Consider the following 22,872-nt stretch of genomic DNA (forward strand, 5'->3'; position numbering starts at 1 on the left):
CCTCCAAATAATACCCTGGCGGGCAGCAAGTCACCGGAAAACTCCAAAGAGTCCAGGTGCTCTTGCTTCCTTTCCTCAATACACAGACAACTTCCCTTATGTGCCACCACTCTCTAAACTGGAGGCCACATCTTGTAGGACATATCCGTGTCTGTCCTTAAGTTCCACATACACCACATGCGTATGTTCAACCCCACAGCAGTACAGTTTATAAGACACAGACACAAAAACACAATAATCCAATATTGTCTCAGTTACCTGGACTTTTGATAATTGAAGGTGAACCCTTTAAAAACACCCCACCTCCAAGGCCTCTAAAAGGGCTGAGCTTATTGTTTTCTGAGAACTTCTATAAAAGCCCACCCCCTTCTGTTTGCCAGCTGTGTGCCTCCCAGCTGCTTCTAAGCCCCACCACCTCTTTTCTCTTATTTCTCGGGAGTTTTTTCTCTCCCTAGCTTTTCCCATGCTTCTCACTTTCACATGAAAAGACAGGCCCTTTATAAGCATCGCAGGCCAATCAGATGGCCAACCAAGCACTACGCTCTGTCTAATCTTTGGGTATTCAACTCTGCTCAGCTGTTTTCATCACTTATACTCAGTGTTTTTTTTGGTTTTTTTCTTCAGGGTTAGAAATGCTTTGGGGCATTATCCTGGAAACCTGGGAAGAGAAGGGCATTGATTTCTAGATAATCTAGCCTAGACCAGAGTTACAAATTCATCTAGACACATCAATTTATAGTTGATATTTTTAAAAACAACATCACTGTGAACTAGATTATTGCCGTCAAATCAACTTTTCATTCACTTCATTAATTTTAACCCGAGGAACGCACAAGTGGATACAAGCACTTGTGTTGATAAAATGATCCAAAATTTAGCAGCCGATTTATGCTTTTACAAAGTACTTCAAAATTTAAGTCACTGAACGGTACTTACTGTTGCATGGTAGTTTCTATACATGGGCATTTTCAGTAGCTTTGTCAAATAATCTTCCAGTTGTTTCTGTAACACAAATATAGGAGAGAAGAGATAATGTCCTCATACTTAAATTTTTAAACAGTGACAGTGGTGTGACCATTATCCAATCTTTACTTCTGCAATTTATTCAATTATTTGTTCATATTATCAGTGGACAAGGAATCTTGAATAGCACTAAGGAGTTATTTCCATAGTTCCCCTGAACTTTTATTTAAATTGCTTCCTGCTATTCAACTTTTCATGTGCTTAGGTCTTTTACAAACTGTTGAAGAGGCCCAAGCTGTATATTCGTTCAATCTTCCATAATTACTAGCACAGGACTTGCCCATAGTAGACTGTTTTAAGGCATTTGTTGATTTTATCAAAAACCTCGATTTCCTTAATTTCAACACTGAATTTACTACTGGTAGATATACTGCAGTTTTTTTTAACATCTCTTCAGGGGGAAAGGGGGGAAGTTTAAAAAGAGAGAGAGAGAGACACTTTCTAGTACTTATATTCTGATTTCAAATATGGTCAAATGTGAGAGGTTAATGACAATCACATCGACTATGATGATGTGTGGATACACTGTTAAAGCCACAGCTTCTCATTTTCAGCTGCATTTTCATGTAAGTGCACACAGTAACCCCAAACTGTATCATTTTCCATGATACATGGACAATATGTATTCTAGATCCCTAAAAGGATTTTAAACAAGATGACAACTATACAAAGGAGAAGTCAAATATCCCTTTCAGGATAAAAGTTTCAGATTACAAAACAGAGCTGATATTTCCTTGTTAATTTTCTTTTTTTTTTTTTTTATTTTTTTTAACTTTTATTTATTTTTGAGACAGAGAGAGACAGAGCATGAACAGGGGAGGGTCAGAGAGAGGGGGAGACACAGAATCCGAAGCAGGCTCCAGGCTCTGAGCTGTCAGCACAGAGCCCGACACGGGGCTCGAACTCACAGACCGCAAGATCATGACCTGAGCCTAAGTCAGCCGCTTAACTGACTGAGCCACCCAGGCTCCCCTCCTTGTTAATTTTCTACTGAAAAACAATTCATCTTCTACCCTGTGCGGCACCATATCACTGAGGCAGAGCACCTGCTCCTGGGGCTTCTGTCCTACTCTTCTCTGACCCTAAGGGCCCACTTATAGTTTGGTAATTAGACTTCACATATACTTGGGACAAGCTACTATGAAGTCTGGAGCAAACGGGTAGAAATAAATGCTTTTAAAGGAGTATATCTCAAAACCCTCAATGGTGAGCTCAAGCTTGACTCACAACCAGCCCAAAGAGGTTCCTGCAGAGGAAAACTTCTTCATAGAACACTCTTCCTCTTCTGGGAAATGCAACCATTCTGAGTGCAGCCATTCTGACCTGGAGAAGAAGGCTGCCTAACAAGTTCCAAAGATGCTAAGCTAGCCTGTGTGAGGGATCGGGGGAAAGAAAAGTTGCAGCCAGGTCCCCCTCACCTCCCAGGAGCCGCCATGTTTCTATAGCACTGCAAAATTATATTTTGAACAACAGAAGACTGAAAGGGCTTACCCTTCTACCGAAGAATTGTTCTTCTCTGATCATATTTTCAGATGAACGGGGCAAACTTGGCATCTCTCGAGGCTCTTCTTTGACATTCTGTCTTCTAAACGTGTGCCTAACACACACACACACACACACACACACAAAATGGAAACATTTATTATTCTTTGAGTATTACTCTCATTTAAATGAAAGCATAAATATGAGCATAAAAGCATTTTATGTTTATTTTTAGAAGAGCCTGTTTAATAGAAATATCCACCAACAACGGACAAGTTAGCCCATAATATAGATAAAATACTCTTTCCATCCAGCTTGCATACTGGGATAACTTTATAATTAATTCTGAAACAGTTACCTTCTGGTGGGAATGGGGATTCGGATAAAAGCTTTGTACTTGAGCAGCTCTCTATGAAATTCTTGAAAGTGTTTGAATTTCCTCTTAACTTGCCATTTAAATTCCCCATGTGTTAATTCAATAGTGTAAAGATTGATACTTGGTACCTACAGTGATCAATAAAAATGATTGATATTTTAGATAACAAAGTCTAAAGTCTTTCAATGAACAATAGCTCAGACAAAATGTTTCCTAAAACAAGTGGTTACAGAAATAAAATTTCCATATATATATATATTACATATATATATTATATATATATATATATAATGTATATAATATACATAAGACAAACTCTGAATCACACCAAAGATAAACTTCCACAAGTCGTATTGCTCTAAATACACACACACACAGCCCTGAAACAAGAAATCAGCTAAAGGAGACAATGAGTGAAGACCCTAATTAGATATCAGCGGTGATTTTGCTTGTCCCAAAGTATAAACAGTGAACAGACCACTGGAGCAGGTGAGAGGAAAGCTGGAGGAAATGGATTCCAGGAGCATGATCTTAGCCAGCGACTTGTCCTTCACAGATGACATTAATGCCTTCTCCTTCTGAAACATATTCCAAGGTCCACCCCTGTCTACAACATCTCCTTGCTCTGAAGGACCACCAGTGACCAACAAGGTACAGGATGATTAGAGGGAAAAAGTGAAAGACTACGCACAAAATATTTTTCCCAATTACTTAACTAAAATGAATCCCCATTTAAAATTTTAAAAAAATATTTCTTATTAAAATGCAAATATATCTTGGTAATGATTTCAGTCAGAACTAACAGGCCTGGGGGATAGTTTTGATACAGTACAAAGTGTGAGGAAGCTGAGGGATGTTTATAAAGCGGAGGAGATCTTGAAGGAAGTTCCATGGACAGGGGGATGGCGTGTAGGGTGGCTAGGCAGTGGGCACTCTGGACTACCCAAAGGACACTGGCCCTTCCTGGAAGATTTAGGCACCAAAGATGTTGGGGGTAGAGAAAGTAAATGTCTCCTCTGCTACTTTATTTATCCAGGCTCTCGTGTCAGCAACCACATGCGTGATTCCTGGCCCTCAGTCCTATTTTTTTTTAATCTTTTTAAATTTTTTTTAATGTTCATTTGTTTTTGAGAGAGACAGAGAGAGACCGAGACAGAGAGCAAGTTGAGGAGGGCAGAGATAGAGGGAGACACAGAATCCAAAGCAGGCTCTAGGCTCTGAGCTGTCTGCACAGAGCCTGATGAGGGGCTCAAACTCATGAACCACGAGATCATGACCTGAGCTGAAGTCGGATGGTTAACCAACTGAGCCACCCAGGCGTCCCCCACAGTCCTATTTTGCTAACTTCTACATCTACACAGAGTGGCCATGCTTTACTATATAAAATATGAGCAAGAGTATCAATGCAACTTGTGCTCTTAAGTCTGAAATCCAGCCATATCACTCGTAAATATTCAAATGTAGCATTTGCTTCTCCTCTAGTTAGGATTCATGACAATTACTACAACCGGAAGTAGAAAAAAAACAGTTCTGGGGTTCAATATTATATGTTGCCTTTTACTTTACGTTCACTTTTACATTACTACAGGTGTCATCCTCCATCATGTGTCACAGAGAAGAATGCAGGAAAATTCTGAGTGGCCAGAAACTTTGCATTCAAGTGAAAAATGCTCAATTTAAGATGAACCAAATAAATAAGAAAAATTATACAATTTAGGAAAGCTACTACATTTCCAAGGATTATATTTACCAATCTACAAAAACTGAATACTTCAAAACTTTTTCAAATGCCAAGTTTTATCCCTCACATATAAATACAAGACTTTGTACACCAAACTTCTTAGCAATTGTCAGGTGATATGATACGATGAAAACAAGCTGCCACATCCTTCTTGAAGATTTTAAAGGTCTGAAACCCTGTGGTGCAGCCTACCAGCTGTGATGCCTCAGCCAAGCGTCACTTCTGTCAGACAACATCCCAGCCGAATTACTGGAATTCTCTGGAATTGGAATAATCTGAAGAGTTTTAATAAAGGGACTGCTTATAAAGATGTGATAGGGGTAAGGAAACAATAAAGGAAGGACAGTAACCTAGGACTCTGAAGGCATTCCTAGTCCTGAAGGAACAAGATGCAGGGCCAGGTACTGGAACAAGAAGGAGAGAACCATGTAAGGATGGCTGCCTTGGGGAAAGGGGTGCCTTTGGTTTGACCCAGTCAGCCCAAGGTAACCCCAATCTCCTATCTGGGCTCTTCACTGTCTGAGCCCTACCAGAGGACAAAAGCAGAGAGCCCTGAGGGGCAGAGCACAGGGTAGAAAAAGGTAGGAGGAGGCACTGGAGGGCAAATGGAAGATCTCCAGCCTGAGAGGGCCTGAAGAACACCTACCTCATTGGGCTGTCACAGAAATGAAAAGAGAAGGGCCTTGCCTTGAGCTAGCACATAGAATGTGTTCAGTAATTAGAAAAAGTGTGTTTTTATTTACCTGGAATCACATTTATACTGCATGACTTTAGTTCATATTTCTTAGTAAACTAAACACGAAGTAGGATAACGATGATCCTTAGCGGGGCGCCTCAGTGACTCAGTCAATTAAGCATCCGACTCTTAATTTCAGCTCAGGTCAGGATCTTACAGTGTGAGATCAAGCCCCACATCAGGTTCTGCAGTAAGAGTGCGGAACCTGCTTAGCATTCTCTCTCTGCCCATCTCCTGCATGCACGTGTGTGCTGTCTCTCGTTTTCTCTCAAAATAGATAAACATTAAAAAGAAATTTAAAAAGATGATCCTTAGCTTTCTCACACAGACTCAGATTAGAATAGGACTAAACCAATCTCACCTAACTAACAGAAGAAGAGTCCAAGCACAGAGAAGTCCCTGGTTTGGGGGTCCTGAATATTTATTTATCTTTGTGAATAACCTTAGGAGACACCTACTATTAATAATAATATGTAGTATTAGTGTATGCTTATGTAATACTATAAGGGCCAAGGATGGGCCACCCCAAGATGGGCCACTTTGTCATGAAGACTACTTTGAGTTAAAAACCAGTCAAAACCCAGCAGACCCAGGAAAAGCTCTTTACCTCCCCCTCAAGCGCCTAGAAAGAATTGAGCTAGAGGACCCACTCCAGGAGGAGAGCCACCATCACAGATTATACGATGAACCAGCTATGGTAGACAGGGAAGAACTAGCAAGGCCTGTTTGATCAAAGTCCTCCATATGTCCCACTATTTCCAAGTGGCCTGGTAAACATTTGTTACCAAACATTTGCTCTTTGTCATCTCCCTGTGAATTGCATTCTTTCTCTTTGAAGTCCCAGACGTGCCTGTCTTTGGAATTTCCACGTCTGTGTGGATTGCCCATACTTAATGAAATCAAATTTGACCCATGTTAATGGGTCTCATGTCAATTTGAGTCTTAGTCCAGCTAGGAGGATCTTGGAAACAGACAGAACATTCTTGCTCCCCAACAATACAATATGCAATACCCTTGCATAATGCTGTGTATTATTATTATTATTAAGTCCTCATAAGAAACCTATACGGTGGGCACCGTTACATCCATTATTTAGCATTATTCACATGTGAAAACTGACAAACAGAAAGATTAAGTAACTTGTTGGAGATCACAAAGCAAAGACAGGATTTCAACCATGCAGTCTGGCCCTGGAGTCTGTGCATTTCACCCTCTGAGCATGCGTATCCCCTCTGAAGCTAAAAGCTGGTAGGCAAACTAAGAAGGCAAAGGCCACATTAAAGACATTTCTGAGTGCATTGTGCTCAGTGGTATATCAGGGAGGTAGAGACCCCCCTTCATATAAAGGGCCTAAAGGAAAGGCTGCACACAAAGGTGGGTGTTAGGAGTCAGAACATACACACAGGTAGGTCAGGACAGGCCACTAAGCAAAACTATCAGGACCCAGGTAACACATGCCACTCTGCAAAAGACAAGGAGGAAAGGCAGACAGAACCTGTCTCTGGAGAAAGGCTGTTCTACACTTCCCCTGAGGCAGGAGCAAAGGTGGCCTTAGTCTGCCGTGGCCAGAGCTCAACCTGAAGGGACAAAGGCCACCTGCCTGCGGCAATGCCCTCTACTTATCAGACTGACAACTGTGATGTACAGTCAGTAACAGAGCAATGGTGGCTCCCCTCACAACCTAGTCTAATCCACACCAAAGAGTGATGCTTTGCTTGATGAAGTCATCTTCATGGAAGCCGCCTTCCAGCACTCAGGCCCCACGAACAGACCTAAAGGACAGGTGCCAGGAACAGATCAGAGAGCAGCAGAAGATGCCAGCAGTATTCTCTCAGCACTGTCTCTGGGTGATGACACTGGTGGGTCCAACGTCCTGGTTTTTTTTCTTTTTCTTTCAAGAGCCAGGCAGCATCATTATTTTCTTGCTAAACCAGCATTAGGAAAGCTAAACTCTTCCTTGGCTTCTATGTGACGGTCTAGATGGAATGGTGATGCCCCAAGAGCCCACGTTAAACAGGAAATCGAGGAGAGAGGAGGACTAGGAGTGGCACTCAGCAATTTATTAAAGTTATAAATTGCCTTAGGTGCATATTTAAAAAAAAAAAAAAAAGCATTTTCCAGAATGAGGAAAAAGGCATAGGAGAATCAAGACTCAACGGAAAGCAAATTCTTGAGAGGTAAATAGGACTGACGAGTTATTTGAAAAAAAAAAAAAAGCTAAAAACATATCATAGCTATGAGGAAGGGAAATGGAAGTCAGTGTGTTAATTGGTATACGTGGAACAAAAAAGGTGAGTCCATAAATGCTCTGACCCTTGTTGTAGATGTAAAGCGCTCCACTTCCAAAACTTGGGCTTTTATTGGACAGCCGGTGAGATACGTCTGTATATTAGGCTCCTTAAATCCTTGAGTCTTATAAATAGCAGAGAAAGGAATACACACTAAAAAATAAACAAGTAAATAAAGTTATTGCAAGGACACAATGATATTGTAAGAATACACGATATTAGCATAACTCGCCTTTTATGGGCATCTGTTTAAGAATCATAACCTGCTACAACAAGAATACAGCTAGTAAAATGGTCTCAGCCCAGGGTAGGACATCAGCAAGGATGATCAATCATTTGCTGGTTATTTCAAATCTGCTCTCTGCCAGGCAACTCTGAGAAACTCTCTTCTCGCTCAGACCACCAGTCTTTACCTTCCTGTATCTTGGGATCGCTGGGAGACACATCATAATCCACCTCTTCTCCCTCAAAGTGCAGCTCCCGTGTGTCCAGATTTTCTATCAAATTACTCATGTCAGCAGCGATTTTCTGCAGTGCAGAGGTATTTACTCTTGGCTCATTTTTCAGTGACATGTTGGCTTCAGACAGGGTAAGAGCAAAGGGGCTGGGAAAAAAAGGGGGGTTACAAGGATTTATTATTTTGGTCAAATAAAACCCTATTCTACAATATGAATCCAGGCTTAGATACAGCATATGGAAACAAGTCAACTAGCTCTGTGTGAGCCCCAGTTTAGTCAAACAATGTTTTCATTTATTTTCCTCTTTAACATTTAAAAGATTCCTAGCCTGTAAATTAAATTGGAGTGAGATCCTTAATCACAAGCAAGTACGAAAGAGAAACACTACATTGAATAAGTGCCAGCATAGCTTTCACCCAATTTCATTAAGTTGGATAAATGAGGAGACTCCAGGGTGACTGGTTTGGGCATGGTTATTCAGAGAAAATAAATTGATACTTAACTCTAACAAACACACGGAAAAATATCACGTGAAATTAAGCAACTTTAAATATTTTCTAAAGACATTTTAGGGCATTTTACAACAATTTCAATAAGCAGATTTAAGACATTTTCATGACAGCATAACCTTTTCCACATTTCCTCTGTAGGTGATATCCCAAGCAAAGCGTAAATACTATCTTTTTGAAACATGAGGTTCGGGCCGTGACTTTCCATGACTTATAATAATGTACGTGTCTTGAAAGGTAATTGATTAGTCTACCTATTCTGAAAGATACTGGAGGTGCTCAAATCGTACTTCTCTCCTTTTTGAAGAAAACCAGTTCTATCTCATTTCTACATTTAATAACACAAGTCTTTAAACATCAGTACCCAGGAAAGAAGAGTTCATTTTCATATAGATTTTATTTTTCCTTTAAATACTAAGATTCAAACCTTGAGCGCCATCCTCAGAGCTGAGTGACAGATTCATACTGCTGGAAAGAATCACTCTGTTACAGCCCGGCCCTAAAACAGCAGGTTTTTCATACCAGCAATTCCACCACACATGTCCATTCATTCCTGCAATTCACAAACATTTACTGAGCGTCTGCCATTCACTGTCAGAGGCGATGAGGAAATCTGTAAAGATGAATAAGGCTGGTTCCTGCAGTTAAGGAGCTCCTGACATGGGTGAGAGGAATAAGCTACATAACCCCAAATTCATTCCTGGCCTCCTCCAAGGTCCAAGGCCTTCCTGAGAACAACATGTGCTGAGTGGAAGACCCTTGGCCAGGTTCTCTCCTACAGGTGTGATCAAGAAGCTGGGGGTCTCTGTGGGAAACGCTAAGAGAGTCTTGGCCAAAGTTGGACAGCCCTTACTGTAATCCGTCAAGTCTCAGGAACCTATACTGCCGTGTCTGGTAGAAAGAGATTTTGTTTGGAAATTCAGAAGATTGGGCTGGAGGAATGTGGCTCTGGTTTGGCCAGAGATACATAATTAATATGGCAAAGTTCTCTGTGAAGTATGTAATCAATCATGTTTCTTTCTCCACGTTGGCTGTAAGGAAGCTTGCAGCCGTATCGATGGCCCACTATTAGCAAAACACAGGCCTATCCTTGCCTACATCACTTCCCTTCAACTTTCTTCTCCACTTCTCATTTATATTATAATAACAGTTTACGTGTACCAATCACTTCATATGTACCTGGCTTGGTGATAAGTCCTTTTTATACATTATCATGTTTATCATCAATAATAATCTATGAAGTTTTGTTATTTCCATCGAAGATGACGGAAGTTTATCAACCCCTCTTTACAGATAAAAACACTGAGGCATAGAGAGATTACGTAATTTGCGTCCAAAGTCACAGAGCTAGTAAGTAGTGAACGGATTTAAAAACCAGGTCTCTCGGGGCGCCTGGGTGGCGCAGTCGGTTAAGCGTCCGACTTCAGCCAGGTCACGATCTCGCGGTCCGTGAGTTCGAGCCCCGCGTCAGGCTCTGGGCTGATGGCTCGGAGCCTGGAGCCTGTTTCCGATTCTGTGTCTCCCTCTCTCTCTGCCCCTCCCCCGTTCATGCTCTGTCTCTCTCTGTCCCAAAAATAAATAAACGTTGAAAAAAAAATTAAAAAAAAAAAAAAACAAAACAGGTCTCTCTGACCCAAAAGCTGATCTTCTCAACCACAGTCTTAACCTTTCCGTATAGTTTTGGTAGATATCTAAATGCCCCTGGAACAGATGGAAGTTTCAGTAAAACAAGTGCTCTTGGGCAAGATTCAAATGGGAAGAATAGGAAATGACCTCCTCTTGATGCTCAGCACCTCGGGATGGGCCCATTTACACTCTCAGGGCCTTGGTAACTCCTCTTGGTAATAAACTAAGGAGGTTGAGCCATCTCCTCTAAGGTCCTTTTAACATTGGAACCTTAACTATAGACAAAAAAATGCTATATATATTACTCAGCTTCCCCTTATAATGTACTTACTTTAACCTAAGAAATTAACCCAAGTAGTTCTTCATATGAATACGAGAAGCAGGTGGCAGATGTTTCCTAATCAGCATAATTTAATGACTGTCTGTTCAGCTTCCATCGAGGAGCTTGTTGCCTCTGGTCACAATTAAAATATTAATTTCCTTCCTTCTCGATTCAACAAACACTTACTAGATGCCAACCGTGAGCCAGGTTTTGCTTTATTTAAAATACAAGGTAATGAGAAACTTAAAGGAAATGAGACAAGGAAAAACAAGTAAGAAATTACATCATATCGTTGCTACTCATGAATTTGTAAGCCCTTTTCTATTGATTAAACTGTCTTATGGTTAACTCTGCCAACTTTCCTAGCACAGCAAAGGAAAACAAGGGTTATTCCAATGACTTTTCTTTTGGACAGAGTGTCTGTTAAAATGCATGTTAAATTTAAGATATAGAGACTAGAATAATTATACACTGCAAGATAACTGGAATAAATAGTACAGAGTCACTAGATCAAGCTAAAATAAAAATCATTTTTCAAAAAGAAAGAAAAGAAGCATATAAACTTGTAAAAAACTTAAGAGTGAGAAAAGAAGCAGAAAGGAAGCCTCTTATCATTTATATTCAAGTTTTTACTATGTGCTAATAAGCACAATTTTAGCACACTTATTTAATATGATACTACCTGGTATTTATGATTATTCTGAAAGAGTTAGATAAGGAACTTGCCCAAGGTCACGCAACTTGTGTCAGTGTTGAATTCACTTATTTATAAAGCAGATTTTCTGGCCCTGAAATTTCACGGACTTGGTTATAGAAGTTCATAATTATTGATTTTATTTAATGGGTTGAATGTCTATAAATTAATCTTTTCTATAAAGTTTAAGTATCATAACAACAAAAGATGTTATCTACTTCAATCACCATGCCTTGGAAGGAATCCTACTAACTCTATAGTCATTATAATTAATAGAAACATATCCCGACAGCCTCCTATATTTCTTCTTAGCCTCTTATTTTTGTGGTTCATAATATTTTATAAGATCACATGGAGTTTCAGTGGACCCAAACGGTTTGCAGATTTTTTTTTTCTAAGCTTTTGTGAAAACTTTACAATTTAATAATAAAAATGAACCAAATTGTTTATCACTGCCTTCACTCATGTCCGTGGTTGCTTTGTGTTGAATTTTTATCCATCAATTGTATTGCTGCTTTCATTCTTGAATATCAAACTGTAAGGCCATCGACACTCCTATGTTGTCAAATCTTAATTTATTAGCCCATGTTTTCTCTCATCCAAAATAATCTATAACGGTGGGTGAGCAGCTGCCACAGTTACAGTCCATCTTAACCAGCAATGGGATAAGGCCTTCAGTGTTTAGCCTTGAGATAATGTAATTGATTTCATTATCTCCTTATAAAATTATACTGCAAGATCATTATCTCTCTTGGTACCAAGTAGAGATGGTGCCCATGGAGCAGTAACAGCAGCTGTGTTTTATTTTTGTTTGCATCTCTATCTGGAAAGTAAATAGGGTTGTTTTTTTTTCTTTTCTGGTATTGAATACTAGAATTAAAATTTTTTGCAGGGAACATTTAATTACTTCCCGTTATTCAGGGGTGAAATCAGAGAACTCTAGAGTTTTTTCTGATCTTCATTTTCAACATCACTGGAAAATAGGACATCAAAGGAAGCAGATATTTTCCTATCTGATAGTATATATATATACTGATATGTATATATATATGTATATATATTTGTATATATATTAGTAAATATATATATATTTGATAGTCTTATTGTATATATATATTTGATAGTCTTATTGTATATATTTGATAGTCTATATTGTATTGTATATATATGTATATATATAATATATGTATGCAATGCCTTCGCTAAAATACAATAAGACTATATATATAATATATATATGCAATGCCTTCGCTAAAATACAATCAGACTATCAAATGTAACTACTAATATTAAAATAAATATTAACATTACTCAATATTAGCTGAGTACATACTAAATGCCAGCCACTATTCAAAAAGATTAATCGCATGATCTCCTTGAATCCTCACAATAACCTTAGGAGCTGAGTCCTATTCTTACCCCCATTTTTAAGATGAGAAGCTTAGATGGGCAACTTGCCCAGAGCCGTGCAGCTGGGAAGTGATGGAGCTGGACCCAACCCTGGTCGATCTGGCTCCAAAGTCCAGCTACTTAACCAGCCAGAAGTAGAACTGGGGCTAGCAGGAGGGACAGACACTGAAGACTTTCACTCCCATTTTACATGCTCATAGAGTAAAACAGCTCAAAAAGGAACAACAATAACTCAAAACTTAACACTCATTTTGTGAAGGTAACCGATTTACTTCTTGTTTCCCTTTCTAACAGAACATGCAGAGTTCCCCATATTTTTTTTCCAATACATTATTTGTGCTTACCTAGAGAAATAAATGGAATGGATTTCCAAACCAAGAGTCATGTTTGAACGTGAAATGAATTATAATTAGATCATTTAAAACCAAACTGAGTCATGGGGATTTCTTGTTTTCCCATTTTTCATTATGATGAAATTAATTGGTGGACCCATACTACATAACCTCCCCCAAACACATTATATAGCAATGATTTGTACAGAACTGACTCGATGTTCCTTGAAATGCAAACATCGTAAATGTGGATTCAAGTACTAAACTCAATCTCTGGTGACACACTAAACCTTGGATAAATATTTTTTTAGTTGAGCTGACTTTGTATAAAGTAAATGATATTATCATAGTTTACATTCCAGATGATATATTTTGAGAAAATAACACATCAAAAAAATTTTTTTAAAATTCTTGGTGTTTACTTGGATCTTTGATTTTTTTTTAATAAAAGAACATTAGTTCCACAAATATCAATGGAGGGCTTATTATGCACCTTGGGCAGATAATTAAATGTCTGTGGTGGAGGGGACAGGCCAGATGACCATGGTTGTTCTACCCTTTTTATCAGTGTAACCTGGGCAACCCGCAGCCTCCAGGGTTTCAGCATCTCATCTGTAAAATGGAAACAGTGCCACCTATACTTTCCACCTCAGGAAGCTTGAGGAACCAGTGTCATAATGCACACACATCTACAGGCCAAAGTAGTCTAGGTTGCTAATATTCCCTTGAATTCTATTAACAGGTGGCCCCTGAAAATTAACCTTAGGAAAGTTTCTTTCATTTCAGTATTTTTCAGGGCTGACAGGCTAGAAAATATCCTGCCTTTCATCTCTTAGTTAGCTCCCAAATTAATGTACCATCTAGCAACTGTCTTCCTGGATGGGCTCCTCTAAGAATAGGGCTCTCCCATTTAACCAGTCCTGAAATTTTCTGGACTCAATTCCCCCATTTGGAGAGAAGCCACCAAGACTTTGAGTGAAAAAAACAATCACCAGGCATTAAGCAGTCAAGCCCAGTTAATGCATTTCCTGTTCTTTGCACATCTCCCTGGCCTCATCTTCCTCTCCCTGGCTGGTAAGGCATTACAGTGTCCCTTGTGTCTGTGGCAGTGACTCCTGCTCCCTTTTAGGTCCAGTACCCTTTGTGGCTTTGATGAGATTTATGGACCCCCAACCCCAGAAAAAAAATGAATATATCCTGACACACAGTATTTTGCATATATTTTCATAGGTTCACACATGTCCCTTTCAAAACCTTAGTTTAAGAAGCCCTTCCACTGAGCAGTAATCATGAGCTGAGGTGCTGACGCATCCCTCGTACCACCAGATGAGGACACTCTAAGGTGGGGGAGGGTGAGAGCCAGACTGCTTACCCCCGACACCTTGCTGAGCACCTGCTCAATCAATATTTATTGATTAAATGACTTCATCAGTGAGCTATCTACTGAGAAACCAGTCAGCTCCAGGTTATCCAGTGAATGCCACAAAGACATTTCCTTCATATACCACAGATACTCTCAGATGGAAAAGCCATCTGGTTGAAAGAACTCCAAGAGGAATATAACCTGCAAGAAATACACAGGCTGCTGAAGCAGTAGCAAGTAAGACAGTGAACTGCTATCAGAGCTAACTGTGTGCCAGGCTTCCACCAAGAGCTTTTCACACGTCCTCACAACAAGGTCATGATGGAGGTATGGCTGCTATTCCCCCTTTACAGATAACAAGACAGGCTGACCAAGGTGACAAGTCCGAAGGTCAGTAAGTCAGCTCTCAGCACAGCTCTGGCTGACTCGAAAGCCATCCCCCTGTTCTGTTTCCGTGTTCTGCTTGTACCCTTATCAGGAAAAGGAGATGCTCTGTGGAATCATAGTCCCTTCTGTGCATAGCCTTTGAACTCAGACTTGCTGTCACTTCTATGGTTCCAGGAACTATAAGTATGATTCCCAAACACTATCCTCCCTCTGAGTTTCAGATCTGATCTGACCTTGGGGCCCCCAGAGCCTAGCAATCTCCCGTTTGCTTATCCTTCCTTCCTGGTTTCCTATCACAGCCTCCATTTGGTCTAACACTGACACTGCTATCCTTCCTGAGGGTCAAGATTGCAGATGATGGTGCTAAATAACCTAGACTCACTGTGCCCACGGGACAAGAGTTGGAAACCGTGTGTTCTCCCTTTTCCCTAGCTAAAAAGAAAAACAAATCTATAATTACACAAAACAAATTTTAGCGTGGAATCATTTCTTGATTCTCATGATTTTCCCTGAATCCTTTGACCTCCTTGGATGGCCTCTCTTCTCTGCCATAAGCTTTCTTAGCCATTTCCGTTGACATGCCCTAGGGTTAAATATTCCCCTTTGCTGTAGTACCAGCCTCCTTTGGTTCATCTCAGTCATAACTTTGAATTCAAGTGGATGTTTTATTTCCAGAGGCAAATACAAGTGTTAAGGGAAAGTGATCTCTATTTCAAATATAGGTAGATAGGAAAGTATTCCCTGTCATTTATTGTCTATTCTGAGCCAAGCACTAAAGGCACGTTACATATATTTCTTCTAATTCTCGTGATAATCTCACTTAGAATTGAGGACAGAAGCTTACTGAGGCTGCACAGAGGTGAGTGGCAAGACTGGTCCCGGGGCAGAGACCACACTGATGGTTCCACACTGCCTGCCTCCCCAGCCTCTGCCACTGGGCTCCACGGAGATACACATCACTGCCGCTGTCCCCTCTTCTCCTCACACCACCATCCATCTCTGCCTCCTTCAGGCTGAGGGCAAGGCTCCTGCACAGCATGCACAGCACATGGTCCAGCAGGAGCTGGTGTGGCTCCAGCACCCCAGCTCCACCCACCTCTGGCCAGACCCACAGAGACACTGGCTCATCCTCAGGCTTCTGGATTCCGAGGCAGCAGTGCTACACTAGAGCTGGAACCCAGTCACCTCCAGAGTTGTGTGTATGGGCAGAGGGAGCATGGGGAACTGAGTTACACAGCCTATGAGATCAGGGGAGTTAAGGTGCTGGTGGACACATGCCCCTCCCCTCCCCTCCCTGCCTGACTGCACTGAGCACATGGGTACCACACAGCCAAGCTAGAAGCTTTCTATGTGACTGAGCAACGGGCTGATTTTCTTGTGAAGCTATGGCAGCCAAGCAATGCACCACCTTTCATGCTCCTTCCCTCTCTCTTCCCTTCAACCCTCACTCTTGCTGCTGGATAAAGCCCACCATGCAACCTTAGCTCAGACTCTATTATCCAGGAAACTCGGACTAGGGTAGTGTTGAAACCAACAGGAGCCATGAACCATCCTGCCTCCTGTAGACATCCATTCTGTGAAGTTACTGGTAATAATAAAAAGAAAACTTTCATGGTGCTTTTGTGTCAGACACTGATCTAGGAGGTTCGCTTGCATTAACTCCACCGCCTTTACTATTCCCAGCCCCTTTTGACAGACAAGGCAACTGAGGGCACAGACAGGCTAAATGACTAGCTCAAGGTCACACAGAAACCTGATGGGAGACAACTGCCTCGTTTGCTCCTATTGTTGCCTTGATTAACCTGGACAAAGTCACTTTAGTGCTCAGTTTCCTCACCTAAACACTGAAATGAATACAACAGAGACATTATTGGAAAAAAGACTCCCCTTTCAGCATCACTAAATGCCAGAGAAAACAATACATTCTAAGCAACCCCATCCAGGAGATAAAAACCTACCCCAAATGCCAAGGGAATTTAGATGTTCTGAGCAAACACCCAAGTAAGATTTGCTCTTGCTTCCATTAATGGCAATACATATAAACATTTGTATTTGGAGGGGAGGGCCCCCTCTTAATTCCAAAGTTTATTAAGTGTATGTGAGAGACTTTGTATAAGCAATGGATTGACTTAAATCAATAAGGATCCCTCAGGGAAAATTCTTTATTAAAATATAGGTATATTATTTTAGGTATGGGCATATTATTAAAATAAAGGTGTATTATTTATTAAAATAAAAAGGTAATTAACACGGCTTAAAAACTGTGATCAGACTTCTGAAAATAACATCATTTTGTGTTTATGGGCAATTTTTTATGGCCAAGAGCAGAATACCTATGTATTGTGCTGGGTCTATAGGAGAGGAAGTTAACTACACATGAATTTATAGGAACAAATAATGTGCTCCTTGAAAAACTAAGTAAACCTTTTTCTCACTAAGGTAGACTTAGACCACCAATGATTCAGTGCGTGCACATGAACAAAATAAATACTTTTTCCAAAATAAAAATGGTTTTAAGAAAATTTTTCTTTCACTGGCTCAAAATATTAAATATTAGTTTTAGTGGGTGCATGTTGGTTTTGATAAGAACACATGTTGATTAAGAAGCTAAACTGTGAATTCAAAGGTTTGACTTTATCATTTTCTACTATCATTGCTTTCTTTTTTCTTAAAACTGATCTTTGCATCTTATGATGGCAGCCCCATTCAGGAAGAACCTGCATTCCCTCATGTAGACTTTGTCATTAAAGTTCTTTCCAGCTGTCTAAACTTCTTATGAATCCTCCCTTTCACTTCTCTCCAAAGGAAGAAACAACTTCCTTCTGAGTGAGTTGAGGCAAAACTGAGCATTTTCTGTGATATCCCACAAATCTCGCCAATGAGAAGAATGGAGCTGGCAAACACATGTGTAGACTCCTCCAGACATTCCCCCGTGCTAATGAGCCCTCAAATTTTGTCATGGCTGCTGATAAACACAGCAAAGTCTTATTTTTTTTACCCATTCACATACTTAGAAAAAATATCTGTGGAGGCAGCAGACTATCACTGAAGGTATGTGATTTTGAGTCAAACAGCTTGAATTCTGAATCTCCTTATGCTGAAACAAGTCTCTAAATCTCTATATCTCTAAGTCTCAGTCTCCTAATCTATAAACGGGTAATGCTGTTGGAAGTAAAGAATTGGAAGAATTACATGATATCAAGTGAGTGGCTTGGAGTTGGGGCTCTAACAGATGCTGAAATAATGTTAGTTATGCCTCTGACCGAGTCCCTGGTACCCACATCAGAGCCCAGTCCCCTCCTGAGGACAAGAACTAGCAGTCAGAATTGAATTCTGAGGATGGTCTGATGTCACACACTATAGAAAACACTGCCACAAATGTCTGAAAACAAAATGGATTAAGCTAATGTAGCTGTCTCTTTCCCAGTACAAACACAGAATTGCTGAATAAACTGTAATCATATTTTAAAAATACTTAGTTAAGGATAAAAGCTAAGGCAGCAACAACAAAAGCAATCATGAAGGAAAACCTTCAATTTGCAAGGATGAAGAAACAAATGAAAGTCAGATGAGTATACTGGAACTGAAGCTGAAGGTGCCCAGGGGTTTTGGTCTTGGATAAAAGAGCTTAGATTACAGGTCTGTCCCCACATGAATGTTAGAAGACATGACCCCAGGACGATAGGAGGCAGGTGCCTGGAAGCTGGACTCCCCAAATAACCTAGAGCCTCAAAGAGTTACACTGTTTAAAAGAGACTAGAAGAACTGTACCCAGCAGCCCTGGGCAGAAACTGCATGGAACTGAGGTAACTACAAAATGAGAAACTTTATATAAAACTGATCTAGGATTCCAATTTCTGGCTTTCAGTGATGGTGGTGTAGTCCCTATTAGATCCGCCAGCCATCCCGCAGATGAGGACTACCAATTCAATTATAAAAAATAACTGGCTACAGAACAACCAGAAAGAAGCAGGAAATGGAAAGTAATCTACATTTGGAAGAAAAGAATGGCACCGCTTTTGTCTAAAGGCAGACTAAGTCCGAGCCAGGTTGGGTGACTAAAACTCAGAAAATCCATAATCCTGCTGGCTTGGAGAACCAGATAACAGGTTTCCTGGCTTTCACAGCAGCTGAAAACTGAAGTGGGAAACCTTGGAAAGGAGAGCTACAGAGGAGGAGTGTCAAATTCTGCACAGGCTGACTTTGAACCATACAGGCGTGGGTACACTCCAAAGCAACTCATAGTACCAAAGTGACTTCAACAGAGGTTTCCGCAGCTGCCCACCACAGGAAAGGCAGAGTTTGGAGTTTAAGTCCAGCCAAATCAACTGCCCACTCAAAAACAAAAAACAAAAAAAAAAAATAAAAATAAAAAAAAACCAACAACAAACCTCTTGAACAGAACTGAATTGAGCTTCTACAATATCTCAGTCATAATGTCACCTAAAACTATTGGACATGGATATAGAAACAGAAAAACATGACTCATCCTGAAGAGAAAAGGCTATTGTTAATGAAGATTCATTCTAAGATGTTAAAATCAACTGATAAGGATTTTAAAGCAACTATTATAATAAGCTCAAGAATGTAAAGGGAATCTCAATAAAAGAAAAATTCATTGGATGGGCTTAACAGAATAGCAATGACAGAAGAAAGAATCCGTGAAATTGAAGACAGATCACTAGAAATCATCCAATCTGAAGAACAGATGAAGGGGAGGGGGAAGGTTTCTAATAAATGAGCAAAGTCCCAGTGACTTATGGGATAACATCAAAAGATCCAACATACATGTAATTTCAGGCCCAGAAAGTTGGGCTAGAGAAAAAATGAGGGCGAAAAAAAAAAAGTTTAAAGAAATAATGGCCACAAATTTTATCAAATTTGGTAAACAAAATAAATTTACAGATTGAGGAAATTTGGTGAATCCCAAGCAGGAAAAAATACAAAGAAAATCACATCTATGCACAATAAAACCAAGCTGCTAGCATATAAAGAAAAGAGAAGATGTCAAAAGCAGCCAGACAAAAAGGACTTACAAAATTTAAGAGAACCATACTAAGGACCACTCATCTCTCATCAGAAACGAATGGAGGCTATAAGACAGTAAAATTATATCCCCAAACTTGATAAATATGGAACCAAATAAATGAATATATGTTATTTTTCCTGAAACTAATCTACTAATTCAAATTTCAAAGAATTTCTCAGAGAACTTGACAATATGACCCTAAAATTCATAACAGAAGAGAATTAAGAATAGGCAAATAAGCCTTGTCCAACCAGATATCAAGAATTATTATAGGGGTGCCTGGGTGGCTCAGTCAGTTAAGCGTCCAACTCTTGGTTTTGGCTCAGGTCGCAATCTTACTTTGAGTTCAAACCCCACACTGGGCTCTGCACTGACAAGGAAGAGCCTGTTTGGGATTCTCTCTCCCTCTCTCTGTCCCTCCCCAGTTCTCTCTCTCTCTCTGTCCCTCCCCAGTTCTCTCTCTCTCTCTGTCCCTCCCCAGTTCTTTCTCTCTCTCTGTCCCTCCCCAGTTCTTTCTCTCTCTCTCTCTGTCCCTCCCCAGTTCTCTCTCTCTCTCTCTCTCTCCCTCCCCAGTTCTCTCTCTCTCTCTCTCTCTCTCTCTGTCCCTCCCTAGTTCTTTCTCTCTCTCTCTCTCTCTTCTCTCAACAAATAAACTTAAAAAAAAAAAGCTGGAGAGATTAAAATGGCATGGTACTAACAGAGAAAGAGACACAGAGAACCAAATAGTGACCCCCAAAACAAACCTATGCATATACAGGTCTTGGTTTAGGACGAGAGTGGCATGGAAAACAATTTGTAAAGAAAGAATAAACCCTCAATAAATAATGCTAGCACTACCGGCAATTCACAAAGAAATACACAATAAAATTAGTTCTCTATCTCACAGCTCCCATAAGAATAATTCTATGTTGATTAATGTCCTAAATATGAATAAGGAAAATATTAACCTACAGAAGAATGTCTTTATGACCTCAGGGTCACAAAAGAATCTTAACAAGACATAAAAGGCACAAACCATGAAGGAAAAGCTAATAAATTTAACTACACTAAAATTTAAAACTTGTTACACAAATGGCAAAATTAAACAACAAATCCAAGTTTGGAGAAGATATACATAGAATATACAAAGTACTCCTATAAATACATAAAGAAGAAGATCCAAAGGCCAACAGGAAATAAACCAGGAATATACACAGGCAACTCACAGAGGAAGAATTCTAAATTTACAGTGAATCTTTAAACATGTTTAACCTTCCCAGTAATCAGAGAAGTCATATTAAAACAGTAAGATACTTTTTCATATCCATTGAATTAGGAAAATTTTTCCAAGTCAGAAATTATAATGTATCAGTAAGGTAATGGAACTCTCATGCACTGCTTGATACAAATGGGAGTTAAAATAACCCATTGGAAAGATATTTGGCAATAAACTTGAAGAAGGCATAAGCTACTGCCAGCAATTCTTCCCCTAAATATATTCCCCAAGAAACTCAACGATGGGTGAGTTTACATAAGAAAATGTATTATGAATGAGCACTGAAGCACTGTTCACAGTAAAGAAAACTGGACGAGAGTGTCCATTTATCAGAGAATGAATAAATAATATTTTTAATGAAATACTATACAACAGAGAAAATAAATGGATCAGAACTACATGTATCAACATGAATAAATCTCAACACAAAGTTTGGTGAAAAAAAAGACATCTTAGAACTTTTGTTTAAGATTAAAAAATACACAGCACAATCCTGTATGTTGTCCATTGACATATGTAGAAGTAGGACATAAAAGGAATTGAGGAAATAATATACAACAACTTCAGAAGAGTAGTCACCTTTAGAGAGCAAGGATGGGAAAGAGTGCAATTAGGAAGGGGTACTAAGAGGATTTAATATACCCATAACATTTTCTTTGCTTCTTATTTCAATTCAGAAGGATACAGGTCTAAATAATAAAACCTGTTAAATCTGGATGTTATAGGTACATAGGTTTTTGTTTCCTAAATGTTAATCTGTACTTTTGAAACATTTCATTTAAGACAAATTTAAAAACTATCAAATATAAGTGACATTTTACTAATGTCTTTAAATCCAATCTTGGTTAATTATTGTTACATTCTTTGCAAAAATGAAATTCACTATTCTTTCTATATTCAGCCGATACTGGGGACCCACTAACAAGGTAATATGTAAAATACTGTGAAGTGCTTTGTTCCACAACATCCCTCACCCACCCTCGGGAATGCTTGTATATTTGTAAACTCTAATCTGATTTACCCTAAAAATCAACAGTTGGCATGCACAAATGTTGGCCATGTTTGGGGACTGGTTCAACACCAATGCTAAAAAGATAAAGTTAAATGGGCCTGTACTGGAACTGAAAGCAAATCTGGCCTTTATTTTATTTTATTGAGAGAGAGAGAGAGGGAAAGAGAGAGAGAGAAAACGCATGTGTGAGTGGGGGCGGAGGGGAAGGGACAGAGGGAGGGAGAGAGAGGTGGGGAGAGAAAGAGAGAGAGAGAGAGACAGAGAGAGAGAATCTTAAGCAGGCTCCATGTTCAGCACAGAGTTCAACATGGGGCTCAATCCCACAACCCTAGGATCACGACGTGAGCCAAAATCAAGACTTGAACGCTCAACCAACTGAGCCACTCAGGCACCCCAAACCTGGCCTTTTTTCAGGCAACTAAAACTTCCGAGTGGAGCCTTGATGATCCATGGCTCTTATCTATAACGTTGGAGCTTCCACTATTAATGATAGTGATGCTCAGGTGAGGGAAAACAATCATCAAAACTGAAGCTAAATTTGCTTTTGCCTTCTTGAAGGAGTTATTAAAGTTGTTTCGATTAAACTTTTAAAACAGGAAAGCCTTAATATGTTCATTTGAAAATTTCCTCTCCTTAACACCAAAATAGTCAAAATTAGGAAGCCCCCTCTCTTTATTCTAGAAGTCCAAATATTTCAAATAAAATGAAGCTCTTTTCACAAGTTCCTCAAAAATAGAGAAGTGATGATGATAATGCATATTATTAACATTATAGCCAACATAACATTTTACTTCTTTTAACACATTCTCCAATACTCAATCTCACTGAT

General features: G+C 39.6%; 1 protein-coding gene across 7 annotated transcripts in view; it reads right to left on the minus strand.

The window, feature by feature from the left end:
* The window catches only part of PLD1 (phospholipase D1), a 208,849-nt gene that overhangs the window by 123,023 nt on the left and 62,954 nt on the right, over positions 1–22,872 (minus strand). For 6 of the 7 annotated variants that reach the window (XM_025914090.2, XM_086674719.1, XM_086674720.1 and 3 more), the window contains exons 2-6: positions 8,060–8,250; positions 7,672–7,799; positions 2,864–3,009; positions 2,515–2,620; positions 937–1,002 (exon numbers count right to left, since the gene is read on the minus strand). In XM_025914090.2, coding sequence (XP_025769875.1) covers positions 937–1,002; positions 2,515–2,620; positions 2,864–3,009; positions 7,672–7,799; positions 8,060–8,219 — 606 coding nt within the window. In that variant the 5' untranslated portion in view covers positions 8,220–8,250. The remainder of the gene's footprint in view (positions 1–936; positions 1,003–2,514; positions 2,621–2,863; positions 3,010–7,671; positions 7,800–8,059; positions 8,251–22,872) is intronic. The other variant, XM_086674722.1, reaches the window with a different exon arrangement.

Source organism: Puma concolor, chromosome C2 (genome assembly GCF_028749965.1).
Source record: "Puma concolor isolate L17-30 chromosome C2, mPumCon1.1.hap2, whole genome shotgun sequence".
In the NCBI taxonomy this organism is placed as follows: domain Eukaryota; kingdom Metazoa; phylum Chordata; class Mammalia; order Carnivora; family Felidae; genus Puma; species Puma concolor.